The 26,960-nt window shown below is 30.6% G+C and overlaps 1 protein-coding gene across 1 annotated transcript; it reads right to left on the reverse strand.

Annotated features, from left to right (window-relative positions):
• Positions 1-26,632, reverse strand: LOC127700216 (uncharacterized). Its single transcript, XM_052203639.1, has 12 exons — positions 26,547-26,632; positions 21,502-21,792; positions 15,873-16,166; positions 12,987-15,010; positions 10,559-10,870; positions 9,280-9,558; positions 6,966-7,079; positions 6,083-6,113; positions 5,243-5,319; positions 4,261-4,285; positions 2,611-2,676; positions 1-1,502 (listed from the first exon to the last, which is right to left on the reverse strand). The coding sequence occupies exons 4-12, from the start codon at positions 13,318-13,320 to the stop codon at positions 1,457-1,459; spliced, it is 1,284 nt and encodes a 427-aa protein (XP_052059599.1). The 5' UTR covers positions 13,321-15,010; positions 15,873-16,166; positions 21,502-21,792; positions 26,547-26,632; the 3' UTR covers positions 1-1,456.
• Positions 26,633-26,960: the final 328 nt, after the last annotated feature.

The following is a 26,960-nucleotide window of genomic DNA, read 5'->3' on the forward strand; positions in this document are numbered from 1 at the left end:
ACTTTATTTCCATTGAAGATACAAATGTACAGAGGGTAGCAGCACATTTACAAAAATGTGATTTATGTACAAACATGTACATACATTACAGTGGTTTCAATACAAGTTACAGTTTAACCAACAGAACCGACTCGTATTTGATAGACTAACATAATCTTTATACTTACGAGTTTTGTTTTACTGGCGCATTATGTAATTATATGATTGTATGTGCCAATTAGTATTTCATATCTCCGATAACTATTTCCTACTGTCGCTAAAATACTACTAGATAATGGAATTCGTCTCAAATCCGTAGATGAAATGTTTTATCATTTCTATCAACGTTATGAAATCTCCCTTTTTCTATTGGGGGTCTATGGTATGTAATTCTAGATCTAAATCTCCATCAAATAGTATTTGCATGCAGATTCAAGATCTCTTAATATACTTCAAATTTCAATTCTTCCTTCAAAAATGTGTTCCTTACTGTACACGTTGTTGGGGACTTTTACACATGTTTTTGTGAGTAATTTGATTTAAAAAAAAACAGTTGTAAAGAACTTAAGCTTGTATTCAATTTGTCTTTTAAATTACTTTAATTATTCCAAATTTTGGAAGTCACATATATCTACTATATTTTTAACCTTACTTACAAATGTACATACATTATTTTCATTAAATAAAATAAATATTCATCTAAGACAGATACTCATATTAGTGTAGAAATTTAGTACATGTCTAAGTACTATTGTAAAACAAGCATGGCGATTGACAAGACAATGAAGATAAATAGAAATTCATATAACAACCAGTAACCAAATCAAAAAGATGAAATAACAAGCAAAATGTTTAAGCCATCAAAACTAGTGGTATTGGTGTCATCTGAATGAATATACTGTAAAACCTTTAGTTTGGAATTCATCACACGATCACAAACGAATGATGAAATGTTGTACCTAATTTAGTGGACGTCCCAATTTTTGTAGAAGGTACATGACCAAACTAATGTTGTTTGCCTTTCCTCCATATGAAAATGTTCATGCAGGGTATCATCCAAAAATTAAATATATGCTTGTGTCTTTTTGATGATTTTGATTTCATTTAAAATTGAAGAAATTCATTTTGAATTTGACTTTGCATGAAGATAAAGGAAAAAGTTCGGTAAACGCAGAGAAATGTCAGTCACCTTTTCACGAAATAAATTTATTACAAGGAAGCGTTAAAATAACTATCCAAATATGTCCGCGGAAGATCAATTTCTTTTGCCATTATCCCATTTCCGATTTTCTTTTTTTGTCTTTTGATGTATCTTTTAACATCATATCTAAAATATCAGATACCTAAATAACACACAGAATAGTATACCATTCACCTGGAAGGACACAGATCATTAAATAACATATTGTTTAACTGATTACAGAAGTATATATCAAAACTGAAATCAATATCCTTAGCGAACGGCTAAATCTTCATTTCAGCACTCATCATCTGGTTGGTGTTTTTTTTTCTCTTTTCCCGATCTGAAAATATATTTTGATTCACATAGTGAAGACAGTAAAAAAACTTTATTAACAAATTCGTAAAACCTTTTCACATCTAATGTACATATATATATAAAGTTAAATAAAATTTAGTATATGTATCATTTTTTTATTTCTACGTCTGTGCAATTAAACGTTCATGCATTTAGAAAGTGTTCTAAGAAGAAGAAGTTTAAACCCATCTAGACATTTCATGCAAATGAAAAGAAAACGGGAAAGAGTTTAATTTATATAAAATATCTAAATGATGTCTACCTTAGCCGTGGTGTATCTGCAAAGTCAGTACTAGTAAAGTAGCTAGTTTAAATGCAATGAACATGACAATATCATTCAAACAATATCTTTTATGGCTACCTTAGCTTTTCACTCTTTGTTTTATCGATCACATTATGACAATTATGTCGTAATAGCATGCCAACCTCTATTTCCGTGTTTATGCATTCGGGTGCAGTCGCTGTATGATTTCAATGTCATATGCAGTAGCTGGTAAAACTCCAATGTCAAGGGAGTACATTTTGATTTTGCTATGAAAATCATTTGATGTCTTTTGATGCCTTGTTCCGCTTAATGTTTAACCTGTTGGTACATGGACTGTGTGATTGTTTTGTATGTTTTACTTTTTATATAGGCAAAAGGGTTGGTTGTGCGCTCGTTAAACTTGAATGACCTTTCGACATGCTGTTCTTGTACCAATGCAGACTATCTGAACCATGTGTTGTATGTTGTTTGTCTTGGTTTGTTAATCTTTTTTAGTGGAGAATCATGGTGTTAGTGGTTGGTATGGTTTGTAAACAACATGATTGTTTTTTGTTCGAAACTTAGATAAATAGAACAGATGCACCAGGGGAAACACGTTACTTGTACATGATTAAAGTATTGAACGTTGTATGCTATTATAATATGTGTCCAATATGACATAACTCAACAGTTATCTCCTGTTTACCAGAAAACATCCAAAATAATAATATAAAACAAATTAAAATATTACAAATGCTTAATGGGTGCATGTACATGTATGTATAGATGTATCGCTCCATCATCTAATTTTGAATGTTTCATTATGTGTTCGAAGCAAGTAATTACTCACCCCTCTTCAATATTTTGATAGACATCCGACTCAGGTGTTATTCCACATTCTTCATATGTATCATTACTGTTAGATATATTCATATATATTTACTATAGTCCAATATTGTATACAAATATTCGAGAAGAAAAAAAGTAATAACATGAAAACTAAAAACAAACAGTTGCACAAGATGTATGCGAATACTAAAAATTCAAAGTTTTGTAAATTAGGACATACATGGAAGCAGATCTCCTTACAAGTTTCAACAAAGCATTTACAAAATTCAACCACAAAAATCAAATAAATCCAATACAGAGAAACTTGGGGATGTGTAACCGAAAACATCAAGTCTGGTGGTTTTAATGCATGTGCGATTGAAAATATCGTTCGATAGATAGTGACGCTCTGGCAGATATGAAATTAGTTCACATGGAACAACCCAATTTTCCAAGTTCCACGCCAAATATCAAATAAGACTATTTGTAAATGAAAATTATGAAGAAAACAAATCCTGAATGTATGTTTAAAACATTTCAAAGTTCATTCATACTGATATTAGCAGAAAATCGGTTAAATGGTACATATCAATGTTATTGAGTTCAAGATTATAACAAAGTCCATTAAACAGAAAGGAAAAAAAAAAATACGAAAAAACTCATAACTTAATACTTCATTTGCAAAATACATCATTGTACCGTTACAAAAGAAAGAGGTTACGAGGCAGATTACAAAATTGTTAACACGTCTCAACTGTACATCACATAATTCTAGACAATTATATAATAGTGTTTAACACAGAGGCTTAGTAATCCGTACCGAAGCAATGATCGAATTGACGGACGGTGTAACTAACATATAAATGGACGTAGGAACAGAGTGACAAGAGCATTGCATGATACCATCCACTCCTTGAGGTACGTTGAGAATTAACATGAAACATGTTCATTTTGTAAAGTGGTGTATTTTCGCGGAGTTTTTATTTAACGATTTTAAAGGCAAAATATTTTCTCGAGGTTTAACAATGTTTATTTTACGCATTTTTTATTGATGATCTCGATCTTTCTTTTAGATCAAATTTAACGAAAAAGCAGCAATACACACTGTACACTTCCAGCTTACTGTTTATAATTTCATTGTAATCCTCCTAATGTGATAAAACGAATATGTTTGCCGCGCTAGTTACAAATTGCGTTACTAAGAATGTACCTTATGTTATCAGAACTTTCTCAAATTTTTCAAATTGTTTATGCATATTTTTTTGAGATGCAAAATTATTTGGTCTCTCAAGTTCCTGATGAAGGTAATTCTAGAATCGTAACATTGGTATATTACGGTTTTTTTGCTCGTTTTCTCTTTAGTGTAAAATAGATTTTTTAGCTAGTAAATATAGATTGATTGATTTGACGTACTGAAAAAAAAAACACCTAAAACCGTGGTGAATAAAATTGTTTCATTTACCACCGTTTTAGATTTTTTTTCTTCGGTACGTCAAATCAATCAATCTATATTTACTAGATACAAAAAATATCTTTTTAAGTAGGTGTGAAATTACAAGGTTATCATTGGAAACAAATTTATTTGTTTTTGCATGATACATTTATCATATGAAGGTGCTGTCAAGTGTTACCACATGAACGTTTTTATATTATATGATTTTTTTATAATTACCTGGGCTCTTGAAGAGGTCTTGATTCTGTAAAATAAAAAAAGCATTTAGTCCCCAATTATTCATACTCATTGATCATCTAAATGTTTTCTTTTTGCAATAATATTGAATAAAGTCAACCTAACATGTTAGATTTTTAGAAGCGGAAGTATGTTAAATTGTTGACGAACTGGTGCTTTTTCTTCTTAACTTACGGTCGTTGCAGTCAAGGGATGACTGGACTATGCAGCAGTAATGGACGGTTAAAACATTAAGTTCCTATCAGATGTCTTTGCAGGAAAAAAGCACATACGATATCCTCAGAAGATAATGTTTTGAAAAGGGTGCTAGAGGCTTGTTGCAAATTGTTCATCGTATTTATCCCACACCGAGGAATTTTTTTTTAGATATGCTTAACTACGTTTATTTGCTGATTTTAAATTAGATAACGTCCTTATTGTGGATAAAGAAAACCATCGGTCAATAAAGTCCATAAAGTCTTCAAATTCTTTGTATTGTTTATTTTATGATAAATTTTTAATTGAACAATAAGTTGTAATAACATGAATATTATAGTTAGTGAAGTCAGGAAATTGAATTGTTTATTGTATTTGGGTTATTTAACAGAGGCTAATACAGCTTCTCGTAAATGCAGTAAAATATACCAAATCAACTTTGACCTATTCATGATCTTTCAAAAAAAAAAAAAAGGATTTTGATTTTAATTCGACTGCAGATGTCTCGAGATGAATGTAACTCAATTCTTTAATAAGCAGAAACATGATTATTTATTCAAATAGGTAGATTGTGAATTTTTATAAACCGAATAATTCTGCGTGATCATACGAAAATAAATTGTATATACCTTATGAGCATTTAATCTACATAAGACTTCATAGTTGCGATCGAATCAAAATAGTAAACTAGATAAATACTGCAATGAATATGCAAAATGATGGTCTAGTCTTTTATGTCATGAATGAAATACTCATTTGTGAAACATACCTGATTGAGGCTGCAAGCTAGAATATTGATCTGAAAATGCTGGATTTCTTCTCGTCACATCAGTATATTCATCAGATCTATATATAACAAAAATAATTCATAAAAACAACTTTTAGTAGTTGATGAGTTTGATATATACTGCGATTTCACATTATTCGTTTTTGTTACTGAATGCACATTTGCAAAATAATTCGTAAGTGTATGATCACTATCGCAAATCATTTTATGATTGGTTATGTCAATGATTGTGATTACCATAAATAATTGATGCATATAAACATCCGTTACATTGAATTGATGAGTACATGAAGTTTCAGATGATTTACAAATAAATAACAAAGACTTTTTTTTTTTTTAGAAATATTTTCAATTTTTACTAGATGTTTCGGAAAAATGGTTATTTTTATTTTGAAGTATTTGTTGTTTTAGTTTATACGTCCATTAAATTATCATAAAATAGTTCAGTGCCTTTTCTGTACTGATTTCTTTGTTTTTTGTATGATTTTATATATCACCTGACCCATGTTTGATCAAATGATGATCTAAAAACCGGGTAAATCCAGAGATATGTTTAAGAGCATGTCTTCAGTCGAAAACCTTCATGGGTCGCTTCATGAAATCAGCAAGACAATGTTAAGCTTGTGAAATATCAATGAAAACATATCCTGTAACGTCTTTAGTCGTTCTAGACCAGTAATTCATTTGAAAATATGTTGAGTTTATTTTACCTTTGGTTTTTTTGGCATACGTTTATTCCGCACAATGCTTCATATTGTATGTTACTGTGGGCGGTATCGGGTGTAAATATGAAGTCTGAGATACTGTATATATAATACCTACTGAACTGATATTTTTTTCATGGTTTTCAAACCTGAAATACATAGACGGATAAACCAATACATTTGACACTATGACGTTCTGGAAAAAAATATCTATAAAACATTTTAAAAATCTTAAAAATCCATATGTAAATCAGGTCTAAAAAGCTATGTGTAAAATAATTGATCAAAAAATGAAGGACATGATAGAAATACTGGGTGCAGGTATCAGTTGTGCAATCAAACAACATCCGCTGACAAAACATATGATCAAGGGATACTGCAAGCAAACAATCAAAAATAAATTACACAAACACTAAATACTGAGAAAATTGACAGTAAAACCTACTTCTTATTAATAAGCTGATCGTGTTTTACTAATAACCATTGATTGGTTTAAAGTGATGATGTTCATTTTGTTTTTGATGTACCTTTGGCATACATTCCATTACATGTATGCTGATGCAGATTCTCGTTTTACGCTTCTTTGCATTTAACAGAAGGAATATTTTGCCTCGACCTGATATTATAAAAACCTTTGTTAAAAAATACGTAACAACTTAATATATGTTTTTATACTGAATAATTCATTAGCGGTACCAATTTTTCAGCACCAGATGCACATTTCGACAATAAATGTCTCTTCGCTGAAGCTCGAGGCCAAACTATTTGCAAATCCAGAGCTTGTTAAAAAACATTTCGGAACAGCAAATTTTAACAGAAAATCCATATTTTCATGCTAGTACCGTACCAACATTAGCAAACGCTGAAACATTTCAATAGGATACATTTTCGAAGGACAACAGGCAATTCAACAAGAATTAATATACATATGAGTAGCAAAAATGTTGAAATACTATACTATAGATAGGCCTTCCATAGTAACTATGATACATATGACTCACACTTGCGAATAGCGAAAAATGTTCCAGGAATTAAGGCTATCAAACCAAATATTAAAGTTGTTATTCCCGCTGCAAACATTCCTTGGTCTTCGTTTTTGGCTGTTCCAGCATCATCTTTTGGACATACAATGCGATACAAATACATGTTAGAATGATACATTTGAAATTAAAGTGTGTAACATGTTGTACATTGCTAATCTTTCGTACTTTTTTATAAGTATGAAATCAACTTTCATGTTGTATTTCGTTGCTTTGATATTAATGAATACTTTACCTTTTAATAAATCCATTTATATCAAAGGTGACACAATATTCAAACTCGCTACATATGTGTTTATGGATTTTATTACCGGCTATTTATAAGCTGTCTAAAAAGTATTGATACATATCTGCTTTAATAGACAGCACATTTTCGTTGTGAGTGATGAAAAAAAGTAAAATAACAAAAATACCGAACTCCAAGGAAAATTCAAAACGGAAAGTCCCCTTTCAAATGGCACAATCGAAATATCATGTAGTAATTAGAGTCGGCAGCTGAAGTCCTCTATCTTTGTCAACTTGTTACTGAATAAGTTCAGTATTGGTCAAGCTGAAGGAAGCTATTACAGCACATTGATATACATTACTGAAATTAATTTAATGCAAACTATCAAACTTCCCTTTTCTAAATTGGAATTTGAAAAAGATCTTATTTGTAACAAGCATTTAATTGTAGCTGGTCAAAAATGGTTCAATAGGAACTGTATTTAATTTTATCTTTAAAGTTTTTTGAAAAATTGTAGGACAAATATCTACTTATCTACTTCAGACATTAAAAGAGATAGTGCGGTAAATTGAGATTTTCACGGAATTTTCCTTTCAGAATGCGCCAGCAAACAACTTTTGTACATATCGCTCACTTGCCAAAAAAAATCTGATGAAATGACTATATACCGAATATCAAACTATATATAGCTATTAGATACACGAAGCAGCGTTACAGACAAAACTGTTTAAAAAGTTTAGATTTCCAAGCAATTTTCGATTTTCAAGGATTACAATATCGGCAAAAGTCGTTCTTTTGATATGAGTAAGAACGAAACATCAAACCAAAAGATATAAGCATTACACAAAAAAAAAAAATGTGCACAACTTAGATTTTAAAGTAATTTTCTTTTTTCCAATGGTCACAATTTCGAAAAAATCTCTCTGCACCTGAACGAAACTGGATCTCGATCTGTACTCGTACAAATTTTAAGCCTTGTATCTATGATGAGTTTATATGTAGCTTTGTATGATAGACTATATATCAAATATCAAAATATTAAACAGAAAATGTTTACAGTGACACACGTTTTTCTTAGTTTTCTACTATCCTCTAGTAATAAAACACATTTCAGATAGTTTTCTTCTTCATGACATAATCATAAAGGTACCTTTTTCCCTGTAAAATTTTCGTACCATGAAAAAAATGATGAAATTTGCACAACTTATAGCTTAAAATGCAGTTAAAAAGTTTATCATTTATCATAGTTCTAAAATACCATAAATTATTTAAACTAAGACTTCTCTTAAACTGAGTTTTACTGTGCGTACTGTTGTACGTTTGTTTTTTCTACATTGGCTAGAGGTATAGGGGGAGGGTTGAGATCTCAAAAAACTTTTTTAACTCCGCCGCATTTTTTGCGCCTGTCCCAAGTCAGGAGCCTCTGGCCTTTGTTAGTCTTGTATCATTTTTAATTTTAGTTTCTTGTGTATAATTTGGAGTTTAGTATGACGTCCATTATCACTGAACTAGTATACATATTTGTTTAGGGGCCAGCTGAAGGACGCCTCCGGGTGCGGGAGTTTCTCGCTGCATTGAAGACCCATTGGTGGCCTTCTGCTGTTGTCTGCTCTATGGTCGGGTTGTTGTCAGTTTTACACATTCCCCATTTCCATTCTCAATTTTAATGCTTGAGTATATCCCATGCCCGCGTATGAGCAAACACACTTATAAGATATAAACAAAGAAAAGTTCTCATAAAAAATGAAAACAACACGTTATGAATTTTATGCGTCCGAACCGCTTTTCTGACTCGTAAGATTCCCGACAATTGATAAATTTATAAACTTCAGATCATTACATGCTATTTGAATTTTCCGTTTGGTAAAAGAATTACTGCAAAAAAAAATAAATAAAAGCAACATTCAAAATCATTGCTATTTAGACTATATACACCTCCATGTTCAGGCAATGTTATCGTGACGATCATCAGCAATGAGAAGAACAACAGATTGTGTTTGTGTAAAGATCATAAAACTATGGTTAAATTGATGCATAATAATATAGTACCTTCATATGCTATAGTGATAATTTCTACAATACATCCGAATCTATTGCATACATGTATTCCATATTCGCCAAAGTCATCTTCCGACTTAATATGTATAGAAGAATACATTCTATATCTGTAATCATATCTATCTTTTTGAACCATCCAGACGAATCCAGTCGTACGAGCCCAAAGTACAGTTGGCTTAGGGAATGAAACTGTCTGCATTACTATATTTTCAGTTTTGTTAACTTTTGTTTTTATTGTCTTGACGTCTGCTATGACATTCCGAGGTTTACCTGCAAATTTTTTTTAATTATAAACTAATCTGTAAGCTGTACGTTTTCTCATTGAATGCCATTTGTTTACATAACCCTGAATTCCTATTTGGTATTAAATGTAGCTAAAATCGTCTGAAGGGTTTACAAATCTCCCTTTTGATGTTGGGCATGTTCCTTAATTCTAATCACTAGTACAACGTCACTTTATTGTTCGTCATTAAATATTGCGGGAATTATATTGATGTGACGTGTCTAAATCTTGATAATGTTATCTGTTGTTAAAATAACAGGAACAGAAATCAAATTATAAAGTTGAGCTTAATGAACTACAAGGGTATGAACAATTTAGAAAAATACTTCAGGGACGAATGAAAGAAGTGCTAAGCGTTTGATTCATTAAACCCCTCATGCAAAATTTGATGTACTTTAAGATTTAAAAAAGGTAAACAACATTTTAAATTATGAACATTTGCTGTGTCGTATAACACACCTTGGACAGTAACGATTAACCAAAAACAAAACATGATACGTTATACATAAAGTAAAGCCTTTTAATATGCATTATCTATATAAGAAGCATCACATTTAAACAAGCATGTTAGTTTTCGACAATTTTCACTGAAATGTCTGGAAACAGTCGTTTTTTTATTGCAATTACGTCAATGATATTTTAAAAGTGATTGTTTATCCCTTCTTTTAAAATTTGTCTCATTTTAATACATTATTGAAATATTCAGGAGACAGAACATACAAAATTGTTGATATCTTGAGAAGAAAGAGGTTGTCCGGCATGGATTTTTTATCTTAAAGCTCATAGTACAATCATTTGACGATAAATACAAAAACAAATAGTACAGATGATATGCTTTCGAATTGTATATGATTTAGCCGTATGTTAGACTAGTGCATTACTTGGAACCTTGCTGGTTAATGTTCTTCGTCTCATAACAGAACTGAAACAGTTATATTATATACGTTAAAAGTCTATACTGATATATCCTCCTGTCATTATACTTACAATATATCATTAAGTTTACTGTTCTAGTATCTCCATATTTAATTCCATTGATAGCCTGTATAGTAAAGTTTCCTGAATCTTCACATTTAAGAGAAGGGAGTTCTGATAAAAACTCAATACCTCTTTTCGTATAACGTAATGGTGGAAACTTCATCAAAGACGAGCTTAATACTATTTGCGGATCTGGATTACTTTCAATACTCAATGTTATCTTGAGATTTACGTCTTCACTGACACTATGGATTGTACCGTTACTCCATTCATAAGGTTCGTTTTTATCACTTAGCCAAAGTTCTATAATTTTGGGGGAATCTGAAACGACACATGCAATATTTCATAATTACTTGTATCAACTTAGTTTACTTAATTTGGGTTAATACATCATTTTTAAGATGTATCTGTTTTGTAAATGAAATAGTAATAAATAACCGGTATGTATATACACAAAGGTTTAACCCCCTCATACTAGAACACTAGAACTGTTACAGTAATTGACCAGACACGATTTTAGCTCTTCTATTTGTGATCCTTTTTTTTAGGATATCTCAAATATATTAAGCATCTTAATGTCGAAACTGGTTATCTTGATGGAACCTAGAGAACGATTTTCCAAATAGATTTGGTCGACACCGAAAGTGGTTTCATGTGATTTTCATAGACAGAAAGGTTTTTTCGCAGTTTTTATATTGCGTAAACTCCACCGACTCTCTCATAAGCTAAATATAGCCCGACGTTCGTGGCTGAAAGGCTGAATTTACACACCGATTAATTCTGTAAAAATACTCCGTTATACTTACAATGATTAAATTAAAATTCTCTGATATGTGTGCCCATATTAAATATTGGACGTGCATAACTATTCAGCAAATGTAAGGACAAATACTAGTGAAGTCATGAAACAGGTTTGTACATGTACAAATTTTATGGTTGCAACGACTCCCACCAATGAGTTAAGACTTATCGTATAACATGGGACTGCTATTAATATTATATTGGATAAGACAGTTTTGGAGCATTTGTATTGTTATTCATCGTATTTAATTAATGATTCCCTCTCATATCTTAATTTCAATGTTTACTTTGAATTTTTAAATCATCTCAAAACAGAAATTTTGATTTTAAAATTTCATTTTCGTATTGCTTAGTTTATAAAGATATCTATTGACATTTTCTTAAGATAAATAACAGAAATAAATGTTTCTTAGAAATCTTTGGAAACGATGTTAATATCTATTTTGCAATATACTATTATCATTTTTGACTTTACAAATCATGTTAGTTGAAGGCTGAGACCATATCTGTTTTATCTACCATAGAAAACGCACAAAACAATTTACCAACTTTGAAGGTTTGATTACTACCAAGTACTATACCGAATCAATAGCACAACATATGTGTATATAGATACTGTATGTCCAGTCCACATCCACGAATAAAAAAATCACAAGAAATAACGTGAGTGTGCTTTAATTATAATTCGTTCTGGGAATTTGTGAAGTAAATTAAACAATAGGACGTGTGATTCTATATGACTCGCAACGTTTTAAAGAATATTGTTTACATATTTTTTTTTCTATTTAACTTAATTACCAGTCACTCAAGGTAATTAACATAAGCGGTCATTATTTGACTTAAGGTCTGTAGAGAAAGTTAAACGTTACCTACGTTACTGGTCACGTAATCAATATTGCCATTTTCAATTTGTTTCGCCATATTATTTTTTTTTATCATGGTGACCTCATAATAATAATCCTTTAATTTAATCCATATACATACTTATGCAGTTTGTTGTGCCCACTGAATGAGACCGCGTCATTGTCAGTATCAAATCCTCAAACTACACGTTAAAATTTGTAAAACGTTAATAAGTTTTATGTCTTAGTGTTAGCTAGCGCGACAAAGATTTTGCAAGAGATACGGACGCCTGCTTCGATCACATCTTCTCTGTATTAATTGAGTTGGATAAGTATCTCGCATTTGTTGATCTATGATCAAAAGAATCAATGATAATGACAAACGTTGAACATATTGAATATGGTTGCCTTTTCGGAGTTTGAAGGATTCGTTAAACATGTAAAAGGTTTAACGGTTCAAGCGTGTCAAACTCTGACATTGCTGGAACTTACTTTGTTATGTAAGACCTAATATGTGATGTATGAATTACACCGGATGGCTAATTAACTTGTGAAATTTTGTGAATATTTGTCTATTGTATTTTCAAGATAGATAGTGACGCCATGAAGCTGAGGTATAGGTTAAAAAAGGAAATATTTCGATTTAATAATTTAAGAAAATAATATTTTTTGGTAAATAATTGTCAACTTTGGTTTGGTTTTTTTTTTCTCTCTTTCTTTTTTAGGGAAGACGTGTTTTGTTAACCTTAGTAAGCACTCTATAAAGTAAATTCCACAGATAAATCGATACTTACACTGTACATTTACTACTAGATCTATTCTTCTCATAATTTTTATGTCATAAGGATGAACAATACTGCAACAGTAGGTCCCAGTCTGATTCTTCTTTATGTCAGCTACAGTTAGAATCTGATATGAATGGACGAGTTCAAAATGTCTTGATGTGCTAAATATCCAATTGAATATACATTTCGGATTACAATCGGCAGTGCAATGTATAGGGCCTAGTATAGTTCCTTCTGTAACATTGATAGCCGTGTATTCAGGTTTCAGCACAACTATGTCAGGACCATCTATATCAGTTAAATAGCATATTGTTATTTTAAGTAAAAACCATAAAATAATCATTCAATGAAAAAAATTAACAAGATTATACCAAGGAATAAATGACAACTCATAATTGAAGCAGATGCAGGACAGCTAACACCATAGGTAATAAAAGTAAAAGGCTAACAAACGTTCTCAAATTATTTTATCAAGTGTTATGATATTTATATATCATATTTATTTAGTTGGCCTAATTTGTTTTGTGTGGTCTTGTAATATGTTTACATACTATTTATAATAATAAAAAAATAGTGTAACTGTGTAGTTTATAAATCACTAGAACAATCATATATACTGATAGAACGATTAGAACTTTGTATTTTACTTACATGACGATTCCAGAATGATCATAATAAAAGATGCGTAATCTAAATTTCTGAATTGTTCTAGAAGTTTCCGTTCTATAGTTTTCTAGGGGTTTCCTTTCTACAGTGTTCTAGAAGTTTCCGTGATAACTATATATACAGATATCGAAATTGCAGATCAGACATTGACATTCTTGTGTTCTCAGATGTTGGATTGACACTTTTATTTACGTTAACTACATCATACTAGATTGTGACTTATTGGACGTAACATTCTGTTTGATTCCGACAACAGTGAAGAGAAGAATTCCGGATAAAGAAAAGACAAAAGGATCGGACATATATTTTGACAGTTAAGTTGACACTTCTATTTGACAAATTGTGTACTACTTCTTGTAAACTTGTGTATAATAAATCTTGTTAAATTTTATTATTGATCTGTGTCTTTTGTTGGCTACAATTTAAAGGTGATTGCCGTAACAAAAAAAAAATACACAGCGATCAACAAAACCTGCATTATAAATCGGCTGGTGCTCCTGAAAGGTAAGATGTTCATACTCCACTAGTAAACTATTTAGTTAGTGTGCTATATAAATACCTTAGAACGTAAGGTACATGTCATAGTAACGGATAAAATGTAATATACATATGACATTACAGCAAAACAACCATGTTGATTCATGTTTGCAATAATTAAGATTTCACAATTTTTTGGAAGTATTCATTATCAGTATTATTGTACTGGTATTATGTTTCAAAATTTGTTAGCTTTAACAAAAGACAATATTACTTTTCAGCATTTGACATTTTTTGCAAATTTATGTTGGTTGCCAGACAAACTTCTGTTATAAAAATACTATGTTAAGAGCCTTTTTTAAATGAGTAATAGATTTTTCTTGTAGCATATACCACACATTTATGAATAAACTCATCATAAATATCAGGCTTAAAATTTTGAACCCCAGAAACGCGTTGCTTCTACAAAAGACTCATACGTGACGCTCGAATCAAAAAACTAAAAAAGGCCAAATAAAGTATAAACCATACCTGAAGCATGGAAATGACACTAATTTCTACCACACTACAGTTGACATTGAATATTTATACAACTATATTATACGTACAATAAGGATCCAAACTAATACTTTTACTCATGTTAGATACATTTCCAAGATCATCAGTTGCCTGACATGATATGTTTATTCCTTTATCTGACTTTGTAAGTGATTGTAATATTAGCTTATTGTTGTCGGTATCTCCTCTTGTAGTTCCAAAATACTGATATGACAGTTTTGATGGTATGTTTCTAGGCCACCGTTGAACCATTGAATTACAAGATAAGGAAATGTTATTGTTGACGAATGGCTGCTCGGGATCAATGGTTAAAATTGGATTCATTGGTTTCGCTGAAATATTACAAAAGCAATTAAAATGCCGTTAAATTTGTATTTTTGTAAAATATTATATTTATTTATTATCAAAAATATATTCTATAACAGATTTCCGATTTCTCACACTTTCTTAATATCAACTTTGTCCTATATATAAATGAATATATTTTAAACAAAAATCACAATAATCTGGTAACGTTTAGTATACAAGTGTCTCACAAGCGTCCTACAATAAAGATTTGAAAATGGGAAAAATTATATCTAAAATCAACTAGATTTTATAAAGAAAAAAGGCTGGTTTCAAATTTCATTGATAATGGAAAGGAGAATAAAACCTTAATTTTTTGTGTGAAAATGCCGGTAATGCTGTCACTTGAAGATCACAAACATGAAGACATTGACATAATTGACATAATATTACCATTTCGTACATAATTTTTTTTTTGTCAGAATAAAATATTAGTCATAGCATAGACTATAAAGATATTTCCCCCAAGTTTGTTCAAAACCTTTGTGCAAAATGGACATTTTTGGTCAAATGTGTCAAATTCAATATGTTTATGATGTCCTAATGAAATTACATGTGACCTTGTACAATGAAGTGTCCATCATATATTCACCCGGTCATTTATTAATACAATTAACATGATTTTGACAGGCTTGTATAAGTTTACAATTTTTGCAAAGGCGAAATAATGGCTCTTATCATAGCTTTTCCTTTCCTAAAATATCCGAATGATGCAATAGATCTGTATTATGGTACCGCTTATTTTGTTAAAAACAGAAAACGGATAGCCGATAAAGTAAATTATCGTATTCTGTGGACAGATATTTTTTATATAATGGTTTTAATCAGATTTATATATTGATATCATACTTGTTACAACTAAAACACAGCATCCATTAACTTTATTATTCCTATATCTATCGATTGATTGGTATAGCCCAGCATCTGTCTTCTTCACATTGATAACGGTAATGTTGATGGTGTTTACATCCTGTGTCGTGACGTCAAATTTGTATTTTGCTTCAGCCACATTAGACATTAACATGTCAAAATGTACCTCAAATAAGGTGAATCCCGTGGGCCCCATAACTACATATAAATAGGTCAAACTGGTCCTCCATGATAAAGTAACATTTTCGTCAATTTCAGCAGTAAATGTGGTGTCTGTAAATTGAATTACAATTGTAATATTGCAAATAGAAGAGTAAACTAATAATGGATGTATTAATGAATTGAATTTATCTTATTAAAACATCTAACTTTGAAAATAAGACAACAAAAAATTTATTTTAAAGAAGGTCACGATGAGATATTTACTGATACCTTAATCCAAAAAATTCGCCACTTGTTGACCTTGAACTTAAGCTTGATAATAGATACTCAAAATAGTTTGGCAACAGATCATCTGGCTGTGAGCAGCAACAATATCTTGCAAGGCATTCCATAATCTGAGTCGGACTCGACCTTGCTCATTTGAATTTGAAGATAATTTTTTGAAAACAAAAAAATTGTTATCTTAATTTTGTTTGCAGACCTTCAAGCATAATTAATATACGTCAATGCATTCAATGGGTCTGAATCTGACAAAACTTTTTATAATTGTAGGTGGAGAGGAAACTTTGAACTTAGATTGTCCTGCACCTTTAAGACAGACCTTCTAACCTAGTCAGCGACATACTTTTATAAACTGCACCCAAAACAAACCAAGTAATAGTGATATGGTCTTCAGAGTAAACTATGGTGATTCGACATAGAACAATACCATAACGCGTCCATGTTGTCGAGGTATCGTAATTGAGACATACGGTTCAAAACGACAAACACGTAAAACTTCTCTATAAGATCGTAATTTACTTCCATTTTTTCCAAGGTCGTTTATAAATTAATGATGCCATTAATCATTGTCGAGTACGTTGATCTTTGCGCTAACAGACTTCGTATGAAGATAAATATTTAGCATAATGTTATATATTTCTTTATTCACATTTGATAAAGTTGTTGTTTTTAATCACTGCTTTATCCCCCCTTTTTTCTATCAACTGTTCAACGACAAATCTTAAATGCTTTTCTCCTTTGGTCAATCCCATTTAATTAACTAAAATTTAGAAACACAAATAACTGCGATGCTTACTGATACAAGATGGCTATTCATAATCACCACAAGCGGAGATAATTTACGATTTCTTGCAAACAGACAAAATGTTTTCACATGCTTTTTTTTTGACAGTATTTATAACGGTGTATGATTTCGTTCCTCAATATGAAACTTCCGTAGATCAATAATGGCTCTACCATGGAATTCACTTAGCAAATGCTTTATAGAAACGGAAATATTAAAAAGGTCTTCATGAAGCACAAGAACGTATGACCAGGTTTATGATTATTTTGTTGTTGTACCTATACTGTCTGTCAAGCAGGGAAAAACGCTTCAATTCAAAATCTCTGTTTTTATCCTTACATGTGATAGAAAAGGGGACATTATATTTCCGATCTGTGCATCTGTTCGATTCAAAACAAAGTGTTTGGTAAAGGTAGTAAGCTTACCATGATGTTGTGGTCACAACAGCTGGAAACTTTGTATACATGCTAACTATTATGTGCACGTCCATAATTATATACCAAACTATTGTTTGACTCTTATTTCACGGTTCACTAAATATATAAATACAATGCCAACGGGGAATGGTAATCTGTGGTTTCTAACTTTGTTACATAAATGTTTTATATTGTAATGATAGGCATGTAAATGAAAATTTCATTTATACAGTAATCATTTCAATAATAATGAAGAGTATAAAATATATCTCTATACAAACTGGCATAATCCGAGAGTGGACAACAGAACGGTACTACTATTAATAAGAGAACCTTTCTGGTCGTATTTTATAAATGTACAAAGTTTGTTGAAGGAGGTGCTTTCACGGAAAGCATTCCAAATAATATGAAGGGCTTAGAGATCATAACTCTGAAAAAAAACTAAACAGTGTGATATATCCTTACAAAACTGATTTCAAACCATGTTTGATGTCACTGTGGTAAAACAAAAGTTCAAATGCATAAAAAAACAACAAATAAACGTTCAATGTTTGATAACAGCATTTAAGAAAAACAAATTGTATGTGTGCTCATACGTTCAGTTGTAATATTTCATTTTTTCAAAAATATTTTTGCATATATCAAAACACTAGTCATCTTCAAGTATGTTATAAACATTTGCATTTGCATATACAATCAGTTGGGAAAAACTTTTACAGGTGAGGAAAAAATAACTCTTCCTTTAATAGATTTGCGTTAAAACGTGCTTTTCAATAAAACATTTTGGAGAATAACGGCTAGCGGACGGGAAATGGGTGATGAACGGTTCCAGCTGTTTCTGTGCAATAACTTGAAATTAATTTCACCAATGTTGCTTAAAAATTGATATGTTGTTACTGATGACAAAATTGAGGATAAGAATAGTTGAACATTTTCACTTTTGTCTTTCAGCAGTTTTTGCCCTTGATTGTGTTAACAATGACACTAGTTATTGTCAGAAAAACTTCGTTTGCTGTCATTTTGACAACCTTTTGTAGCTTTGATATTAATATAACCATTCAGCAAGTATTTTCTTTGGAATGTTAAAAATAATGTTTTAGATCCGATTTTTATAAAAGACTTTTATATGTTTAACAATGATTGAATAGTTCTGTCCATCTCATACAGATAATCAGAAATCAAATATGTTAACTCAGCACCACGGCTTTACATGTTTCAGCTAAGTTTTTATGGAACTGTAGTCGTAGAATCAGTTGTTGTGTGGAATATATTTTTTTATCTTTATTTCTGTCACGAATGCTGCCTTTTTTTGTCAATTGATGGTAATTGCTGAAGTAAAGTTTTAGGGACTTGAAACTTTACTTCCGGAAATCCTAATATCTGGTGTTTGGTAACAAACGTAGTGTCTCAAAACTCCATTGTGTTGTATATCAATTAAAGATTTTAGTTTATGTTTAGCCAATAAGACTTTGGAATTTGTAAAACTGACTCAAAATCAATAAGAGTCTTGTTCTTTCTTAGATGCATTTTCAAGAAACGTTTGGTGAAATTTAGACAGGCAGTCTACTCCAGCCTATCAATTGCTATTATGAACTTGACCTTTGAACTCGTGAGCTAAACATCAATACGGATTTCCTTCAACCCGTGAACATTATCTGACCTAGTATGCTACATATATTCTTCACTGCTCAAAAAGATGCCGCTCGAAAATAGAAATATTTACCCCCTGATGAGCAGATGGCATTGATCATATCATAGCTGAGATCGAACTATTAATGTTGACACTTGGCTTATCAATTTAAAATCTTTTTAATTTTTATGATTACATTGATATGTATTAATCAAACTGCACCCTCTTCACCTCTTAACATAATCTTTTAAAATGTAAATGTATATCTTAAAATTTGGACATATTCGATTTAAACATTTTTTTTATCCTGAAAGTCATGAACAAATTGTTGAAAATTATAATTCATAAAAAGGTACTGAAATTCAAAAATCCAACTAACTATTGAGGATTGAAGAAACGAAAGAAATTATAATAATTTATTACAACATATGCATATACCTAAAGAAAAATAGATATAAAAAATATTAACAAATTTTGTCAAATATTAGCATATTTAACTTCCTTACAAAACAAAGTCAAATAGCAAAAATACCGAACTACAAGGAAAATTCAAAACGGAAAGTCCCTTATCAAATGGCAAAATCAAAAGCTCAAACACATCAAACGAATGGAAAACAACTGTCATATTCCTGACTTGGTACAGGCATTTCCTTATGTAGATAGTGGTGGAATAAACCTAGTTTCATACATTGTAGCTAGCTAAACCTCTCACTTGTATGACAGTGAATAGAATTTCATTATATTGACAATGTGCAAGCAAAACAAACAGACATAATAGTATATGTATAAATGTATAAATGTTTAAATACCGAGGCACGCCAAAAGTATATTACCAAAAATGGACTAAACAGTAAAGTTTAAAAATATACAAAGACAAATAAAAAAAACACTATAACACGTGATTAAGATGATAAACAAAGTCATTACCTATAATCTATATTTCAAGACTATCATGTATTATTAGTGAAGTTGATATGGAATATTTATCAACACGGTCTTGGTATCTTCCGATGATTTTTTAAGGAAAAGGACAAGACGTTAAAAAATAATGCTATGTTCACGAAAATCGGTATTATACGTGGTGGTATGATTCGTAAGGAAAATAATTTAATAATTAATGAAATTACACTAAGCTTAAAATTGTTATTATAACAATATGCAAAGATATTATTAAATAGTTTTCGCTTCTCTTTTTAGGCTTCTTGAACTGTTTTTCAGCGGCAACACTTGTCATTTATACATATAATACATTAAAAAAAGTACCATAAGTTGGGTTTTTTTCAAACAAAGCTTTGTCCAACTCAAAATATTATTTCAACATACATAACGTATTAAATGTTCATATTGAATGAACACTGATCAGTTATGATAAAAAGAAATTTGCAAAATATATAAATACCAAACCCCAAAAAGATATCAATTTGAAGAACGTTTTCCTCCAATTGTTTTAGCTTTCTATAGAAAAGTTCATCAATTTCCAAAGATTTATTCAATAAACTTTATAAAAAAAAAAAAAAAAAAAAATTGCATTTATTTATCTTTTTTCGAAAACTTTCACATGATCCGAATACTATAACTTGACCTTAAACTTAATTGGCCACTCCTTTGGAGATGTAATAGAATATATGTGATATTGACTCAACCGTCCACATTTCATCTTTTCACCAATATTGTTGTCTTCAAAATATAAATAAATCGTTTTAATATTTTGAAAGGAATGAATCCTTACCGTTTCTAAAATTTCAATCAGTTCATAAAAATATAAGATATGACTCAACTGAAGAATATAAATGACCCAATTATTATAAATACAAGTTCAATGTATACAATCAAAATATTGTCGGCTACAGACGGTAACTTAAGGTTGTTCGCTACTCTTGTTTTTCACTTTTTGTCAGATATTCGGAACCCTCTAGTTTTTTCAATGTAGTGTCAATAAAAATTTAGCCTGCCAACCTCTACTTTTCTTTTCAAAATTTGATTAAGTATAGTTTAAAAAGCCACTTTTGAAAATATTATAAAATGCTAATTATTTTTTCATAGTTTTTGAAAGAAAAAAGGTGCCAAAGTTAAACGTAAGAAAAATCTAGAGATACTCATTTCCTGCCAAATTTTTAAGTAATTATATCTGAAAAACAAGAACACGGACTTGCCATTTTTTCGTGCTTTTGAAATTTCGTTATTTATATACTATCAATTAAAAACAGTCTTTTAAAAAGCTTGTTTTTTTGAAACATGGGATCGAACATCCATAAAAACATAATAACGCATCTTCTATCTGTTTGATTGACAACAGCAATTTGTATTCAAAGTCTTAATGACATATGAACTCACTTGTCATCCAAAACGTTTGTGTGGTGAATTCTGAATTTTTTGATCCACTTATAGATTGTATTCTGACATAATACTCTGAACACATCTTTAAATTTGCGATCTCAAAGCTGGAATCTGGAAATGGTATATCTTTTTCTTTTTTTCTTTCATCTAAAAACATGTCGCCTTCTTTTGAACTGTTAAGATAAATCCGAGAATACATTACCCCTTGGTTGAAAGGTATTATCCATGAGACTTTAGCAGTATTATCAATTATATCTATTCGAACATCTGTTGGTGGATCTGGCTTTCCTAAAAGATAATGAAGGATTTTGAAACAGTCCGTTTATTTAAGTATTCAATGACGTGCAAATAAGACATTCGATAAATTCGACCACATTAATCTAGTTTCGAAAAATATGTAATATGAGCTTTCAAATTAATATTCATGAGGATACCCTCATTGATGTTCTTCATTCTACAGGATAGACATATAACAAAAATTCCGCTCAAACCAGTTTCCTGACGCCGTCTTAAACCTTCAATTGCGTAAAAGCTTTGTTTCCAAGCCGAATGCCTGACTGTAAAGAAGAAATGAGATACATGTACGGTGACGTGCGTGCATGGATTGTTGTTGTAAATGAAAACACCATTTACCTTTTTTCGATTTCGTGATCAATCAAACATTATTAAGAGAAATTAAATTCTTTTTCTCCGACGCTTAGTTTTAAAGTAAGCCATTTTTATACTTCTTGCCTTTGTGGTGTGATTTCTCAGGCATCTTTTACTATTGAAGATTATTTTCTTATATATAATCTTGGACTCTCCAGAATAGTCAGAAAGATTCGTGACTGGCATTGCCATTATAGGGTTTGCTAAGTAAAAACAATCCGGAATATGAAACGATAAATAGATATAAGTTAAATAAGAAGATGTGGTATGAGTGCCAATGAGACAACTCTCCATCTAAGTCACAAATTGTAAAAGTAAACCATTATAGGTCAAAGTACGGCCTTCAGATGTAATACCACCAAATCATAGTACGTCACATCCGGTTGCATACGACAATAGGTCGAAAAAAAATATTCCCTTGAATTTGACTGTTGTAGGTAATTGATCCTACATTTCATTGCAGTAAAACATTTCTGGGTCATAAACATATATCTTTGGTATTTCAAAGCACCATTATTTTTTTATTTGGGGTTTCTATAGAATATTTTGGAAACTTGAGGTTACATGATTACTAAATCTTGTACACAGGTTAAAAAAGGGGGGAAATTTGATTGGTTAACTTCCAGTGATGGTTATTTTCTTATATGCAATGAAATGTTATGTGAAATTTTTTCTATAGTACTGGACAGGATAAAACTTTACTCATGCCAAGTATTTCTTCACTTGAAACAAAGATAAATTCTGCAAAATTTTTTGAAAAGTGCAAATTTATCAAAGACTAATAGGGGAAAATCAATGGTGGTATTACACCTAATATGGGAAGCTGTATATGCACCTTTGACCTTGTGAGTACTCCCATGTGTTAAAATTTCTTGCTATTTAAGTGAGATATTACAAATAATGAAATATTCTGAGTGGATTGAGTCTCCAAAACACATTTTATGAGAAAATTACCTTGAAATAGGACTTTACCATGAATATTAGTTGACAGAACAAGCAATACTTAGAGTTTAGATAGCTTTTTCTCCTTATTTCTTATATTCTGCTATACTAGAAAATTATTCCTAAGAAATACTTTAATAAATATATAGTTTGAAGTAAATGAAATTAATTTTAAAGCAGTAACAACAAATTATTCACCAAAAGAGAAGCTTTTTATGTCCCTTTCTGGAACGCCGCGTAAATTTAAGTGTCACGTAAGGACTTATTGAAACCTCTTTGGAGACAGTAAACTCTTATACGGATAGTTCATTCAGCTTGAATACTTCAATTAATCATTTATTATAACATTTCTATCATTAATGAGTGAAAGTTACCCCAAAATTTGTATTTATTAACCTAAGAAGTAGAAATTTTGAGGAAACGAGAGGTATAAATAGACCAAAAGAGACCTTATAAGGAAGACAAAGAAGTCCATTAGTAGTATTTATCATCTAAAAGTAATCCTTGTATCATATTCAACTGTTTGTGGGCAGATGAGATAAATATTTGATCATTTATTGGTCCACACTATATTCTATCATGATACTGCTTGGTTTGGATTTTTCGAAGAAATTTTGCTCGAATGTTGTAGATGTCGTCTTACATTATACTAGATTTTTCTCAAACTATTGAACTGATTATGACAAAACTTAACAGGAATGCTTGAATTAACCAGTATTACAAAGGAAAAAAGTCACATTCAGTTTATTTAACAAAAAAAGTCTTCTTTAGGTGTAATACCACCAAATCATAGTACGAAAAAAATATTCCCTTTAATTTGACTGTTGTAGGTAATTTATCCTACATTTCATTGCAGCAAAACATTTCTGGGTCATAAACATATATCTTGGGTATTTCAAAGCACCATTGTTTTTTATTTGGGGTTTCTATAGAATATTTTGGAAACTTGAGGTTACATGGTTATTAAAGCTTGTACACAGGTTAAAAAAGGGGGGAAATTTGATTGGTTAACTTCCAGTGATGGTTATTTTCTTATATGCAATGAAATGTTATGTGAAATTTTTCTATAGTACTGGACAGGATAAAACTTTACTCATGCCAAGTATTTTTTCATTTGAAACAAAGATAAATTCTGCACAATTTTTTTAAAAGTGCAAATTTAACAAAGACTAATAGGGGAAAATCAATGGTGGTATTACACTATTAACACGGCGCCTTGGCTCACATCGAACAGATTAACTCATATCTAACCAGACAGCACTTTTATTTTCTTTTTTTTTTGTAGATTGTTTTTAAAGATTTCCGAACTTTGCAATCGTTTGACCAAAATCCTTATTTTTTTTCGAAACTGAACAGATACGTCAGGGTTTCATACTTAATGCAGTATTTGTCTATCGATATTCCTGTAATTGCTAAGCTGGGTGTCATGTTTAGTTGTTAGGAACCAATACATTACTGTAGCGCTCATTTATCTGTCCGAGTGTATTGCAAATTAAATATGTAAATTTTATATCATTTTAAAGTATACAAATGTTCAACATCTGTTTAGGATGACACTATTTTACTGCAGTATGTATTTGTAGTATTACAATTATTAGTGTTATTGGATTCAGTTAAATACGATATTATAGAAAATTGCAACCTATGAATTTTAACATGTTATATTTTCTTTGTTATTTTCCGTGCATCAAACTGCATTTAAATGATTAACGGAATATTGTATTTATTTATAATGTTGTATTTAGTATTGATTTTGCGAAAAAATAGTAGCCAAGGTTATACATATATTGCACCACCCAAAAAGGGAGTTTACTGAGTCGTCAACCGAGGTTAATATTTCGCATTGTCAAAGCTAACCAAAGCATAATTCTTAGATATAAGAAGATATGGTATGAGTGCCAATGAGACAACTCTACATCCAAGTCAAAATTTATAAAAGTAAACCATTATAGGTCAAAGTACGGTCTTCAACACGGAACCTTGGCTCACACCGAACAGCAAGCTATAAAGGGCCCCAAAAATTACTAGTGTAAAACTATTCAAACGGGAAAACCAACGGTCTAATCTATAAAAGGTATGATACTGACTGTAATTTTTTTTTATTTGAACGATAGCATAAAATCGAAAAAGACTTTTTAATATATTTTTATGCTTCTTACAACATTTTTATTCCAAGCAGACGAAAATGGTTAACGTATTTTATTTTTAATTGTTCAATAAATATTCCTCTCATAAGCATAAGTGTCTTTAATTTTGGATACAGACAACAAAGCCGCCTACTCACGATTATAAGTAATTGACTATTAACAACAGCTGAACTGGCAATTAGGCATTGAAACGCTAGTCCCCAAATTTTATTTTAAATCTATGCCAAAGTGAAGACTATCATCAGTCATTACGAAGTATACAATAAGTTATATCCTAATTTCAAAACAAAAAACTACATTTATTTAAACCAAGGAAACTTTACGTTCTTACATGTTTGTTTCGTTTGTAATATAAACGTCAATTGCGTGTAGGCAAAACAAAATTGCAGAATTAAAATTGTCATAATAAATTAATCTTGGGGAGCAGGGCCCTGGTGTTCGAAGGAATCGTAGGACTAAGACAAGTCCTAAAATAGTCTTAAGACACAATTCTATCAATCATCAAAACATTGTTTTATACATTAAGACATTTATTAAGTGTTAAGACCAGATAGTAAATTGATAACTAGATTGCCAACAGCTACTTGTGAAATATGTAGTGTCCGTTTTAAATACGCCCATGGAATTATCGTGTAACACTAACATGTCAAAAATGTTTAAGTGAAATCATCAAACGTTTCAAAATTAAATGTTATATTATCAATATGGATGAAATTAAGTTTTTCTTTTGATCGGCATGAAAAGGGCCCGTGGAAGAATTGCGTACACTGTATAAATACAGGTATGCACATGTAAGACAAATACAAATTGAATTCTATATTTTAATCATAAAAGCCGTAGTATTTAAAAAAAAACATTTCTATGAAGTATTTTGTGCACGTGTTTGTTTTTTTTCTTCTTTCTCTTTTTGCCGTGATCTATGCGTTTTGAAGGTCCCCTTGGTATGTTCGGCCTCTTTTTTGTATACATTACAGTAAACAAATATTAATTAAAACAACATCTTCACAATGATTACTTTTCTCTATTTTCTTTCTGGATTGTTTTTTATTAACAATATTGTTAAATACATTATGTATTCTTTAATATCTCAATATCTTAGGACAGCTTTGATTAACAGTCTAAATGTTTCCCAAGATGATAGCAAGATAGTCGTAAAGTATGTCATTAGGTAAATCTTGCATGTTTCCGGATACTTTCGAAATTACAAGATCTTAACATCGGTAGAATACTGTTGTATTAATGTTTAGTCATCCATTGGCGAATATGACGTCACAAAATATTAGATATACGTAAATTTTTACTCACCATTCGCAAGCATCGCACAATACAAATCAACACTAACTATCAAGAAAATTCGAATTAACTCCATTGTGAACTCAATAAACACTGACTGTCGTCCTTGGATGAAAAGGATATATTATGTAACCGGAAATAATCGATTACGACGACATGAAAAATATTCAGATAAACAATTATACCTCTCATTTAAAATAAAATCTGTATCTGATTTTAAAACAAATACCGAATGATTTGATGCTTAGGATTACTTCCTTCTTTATATCATGTTTAAGGAGGAGATGTTTGAATATAATAAAAAGTTTTAAAGTTGTTTTTGAAAATGTTCAATTTGTAAGCAGTATGAATTTTGTTACCAACAATTGTTTACAAAAGGTCGTACCTTGTTGCCTCAATATTTGATAAAAACTGTCAAAATAATTG

Source organism: Mytilus californianus, unplaced genomic scaffold (assembly GCF_021869535.1).
Source record: "Mytilus californianus isolate M0D057914Y unplaced genomic scaffold, xbMytCali1.0.p SCAF_5, whole genome shotgun sequence".
NCBI classification, from domain to species: domain Eukaryota; kingdom Metazoa; phylum Mollusca; class Bivalvia; order Mytilida; family Mytilidae; genus Mytilus; species Mytilus californianus.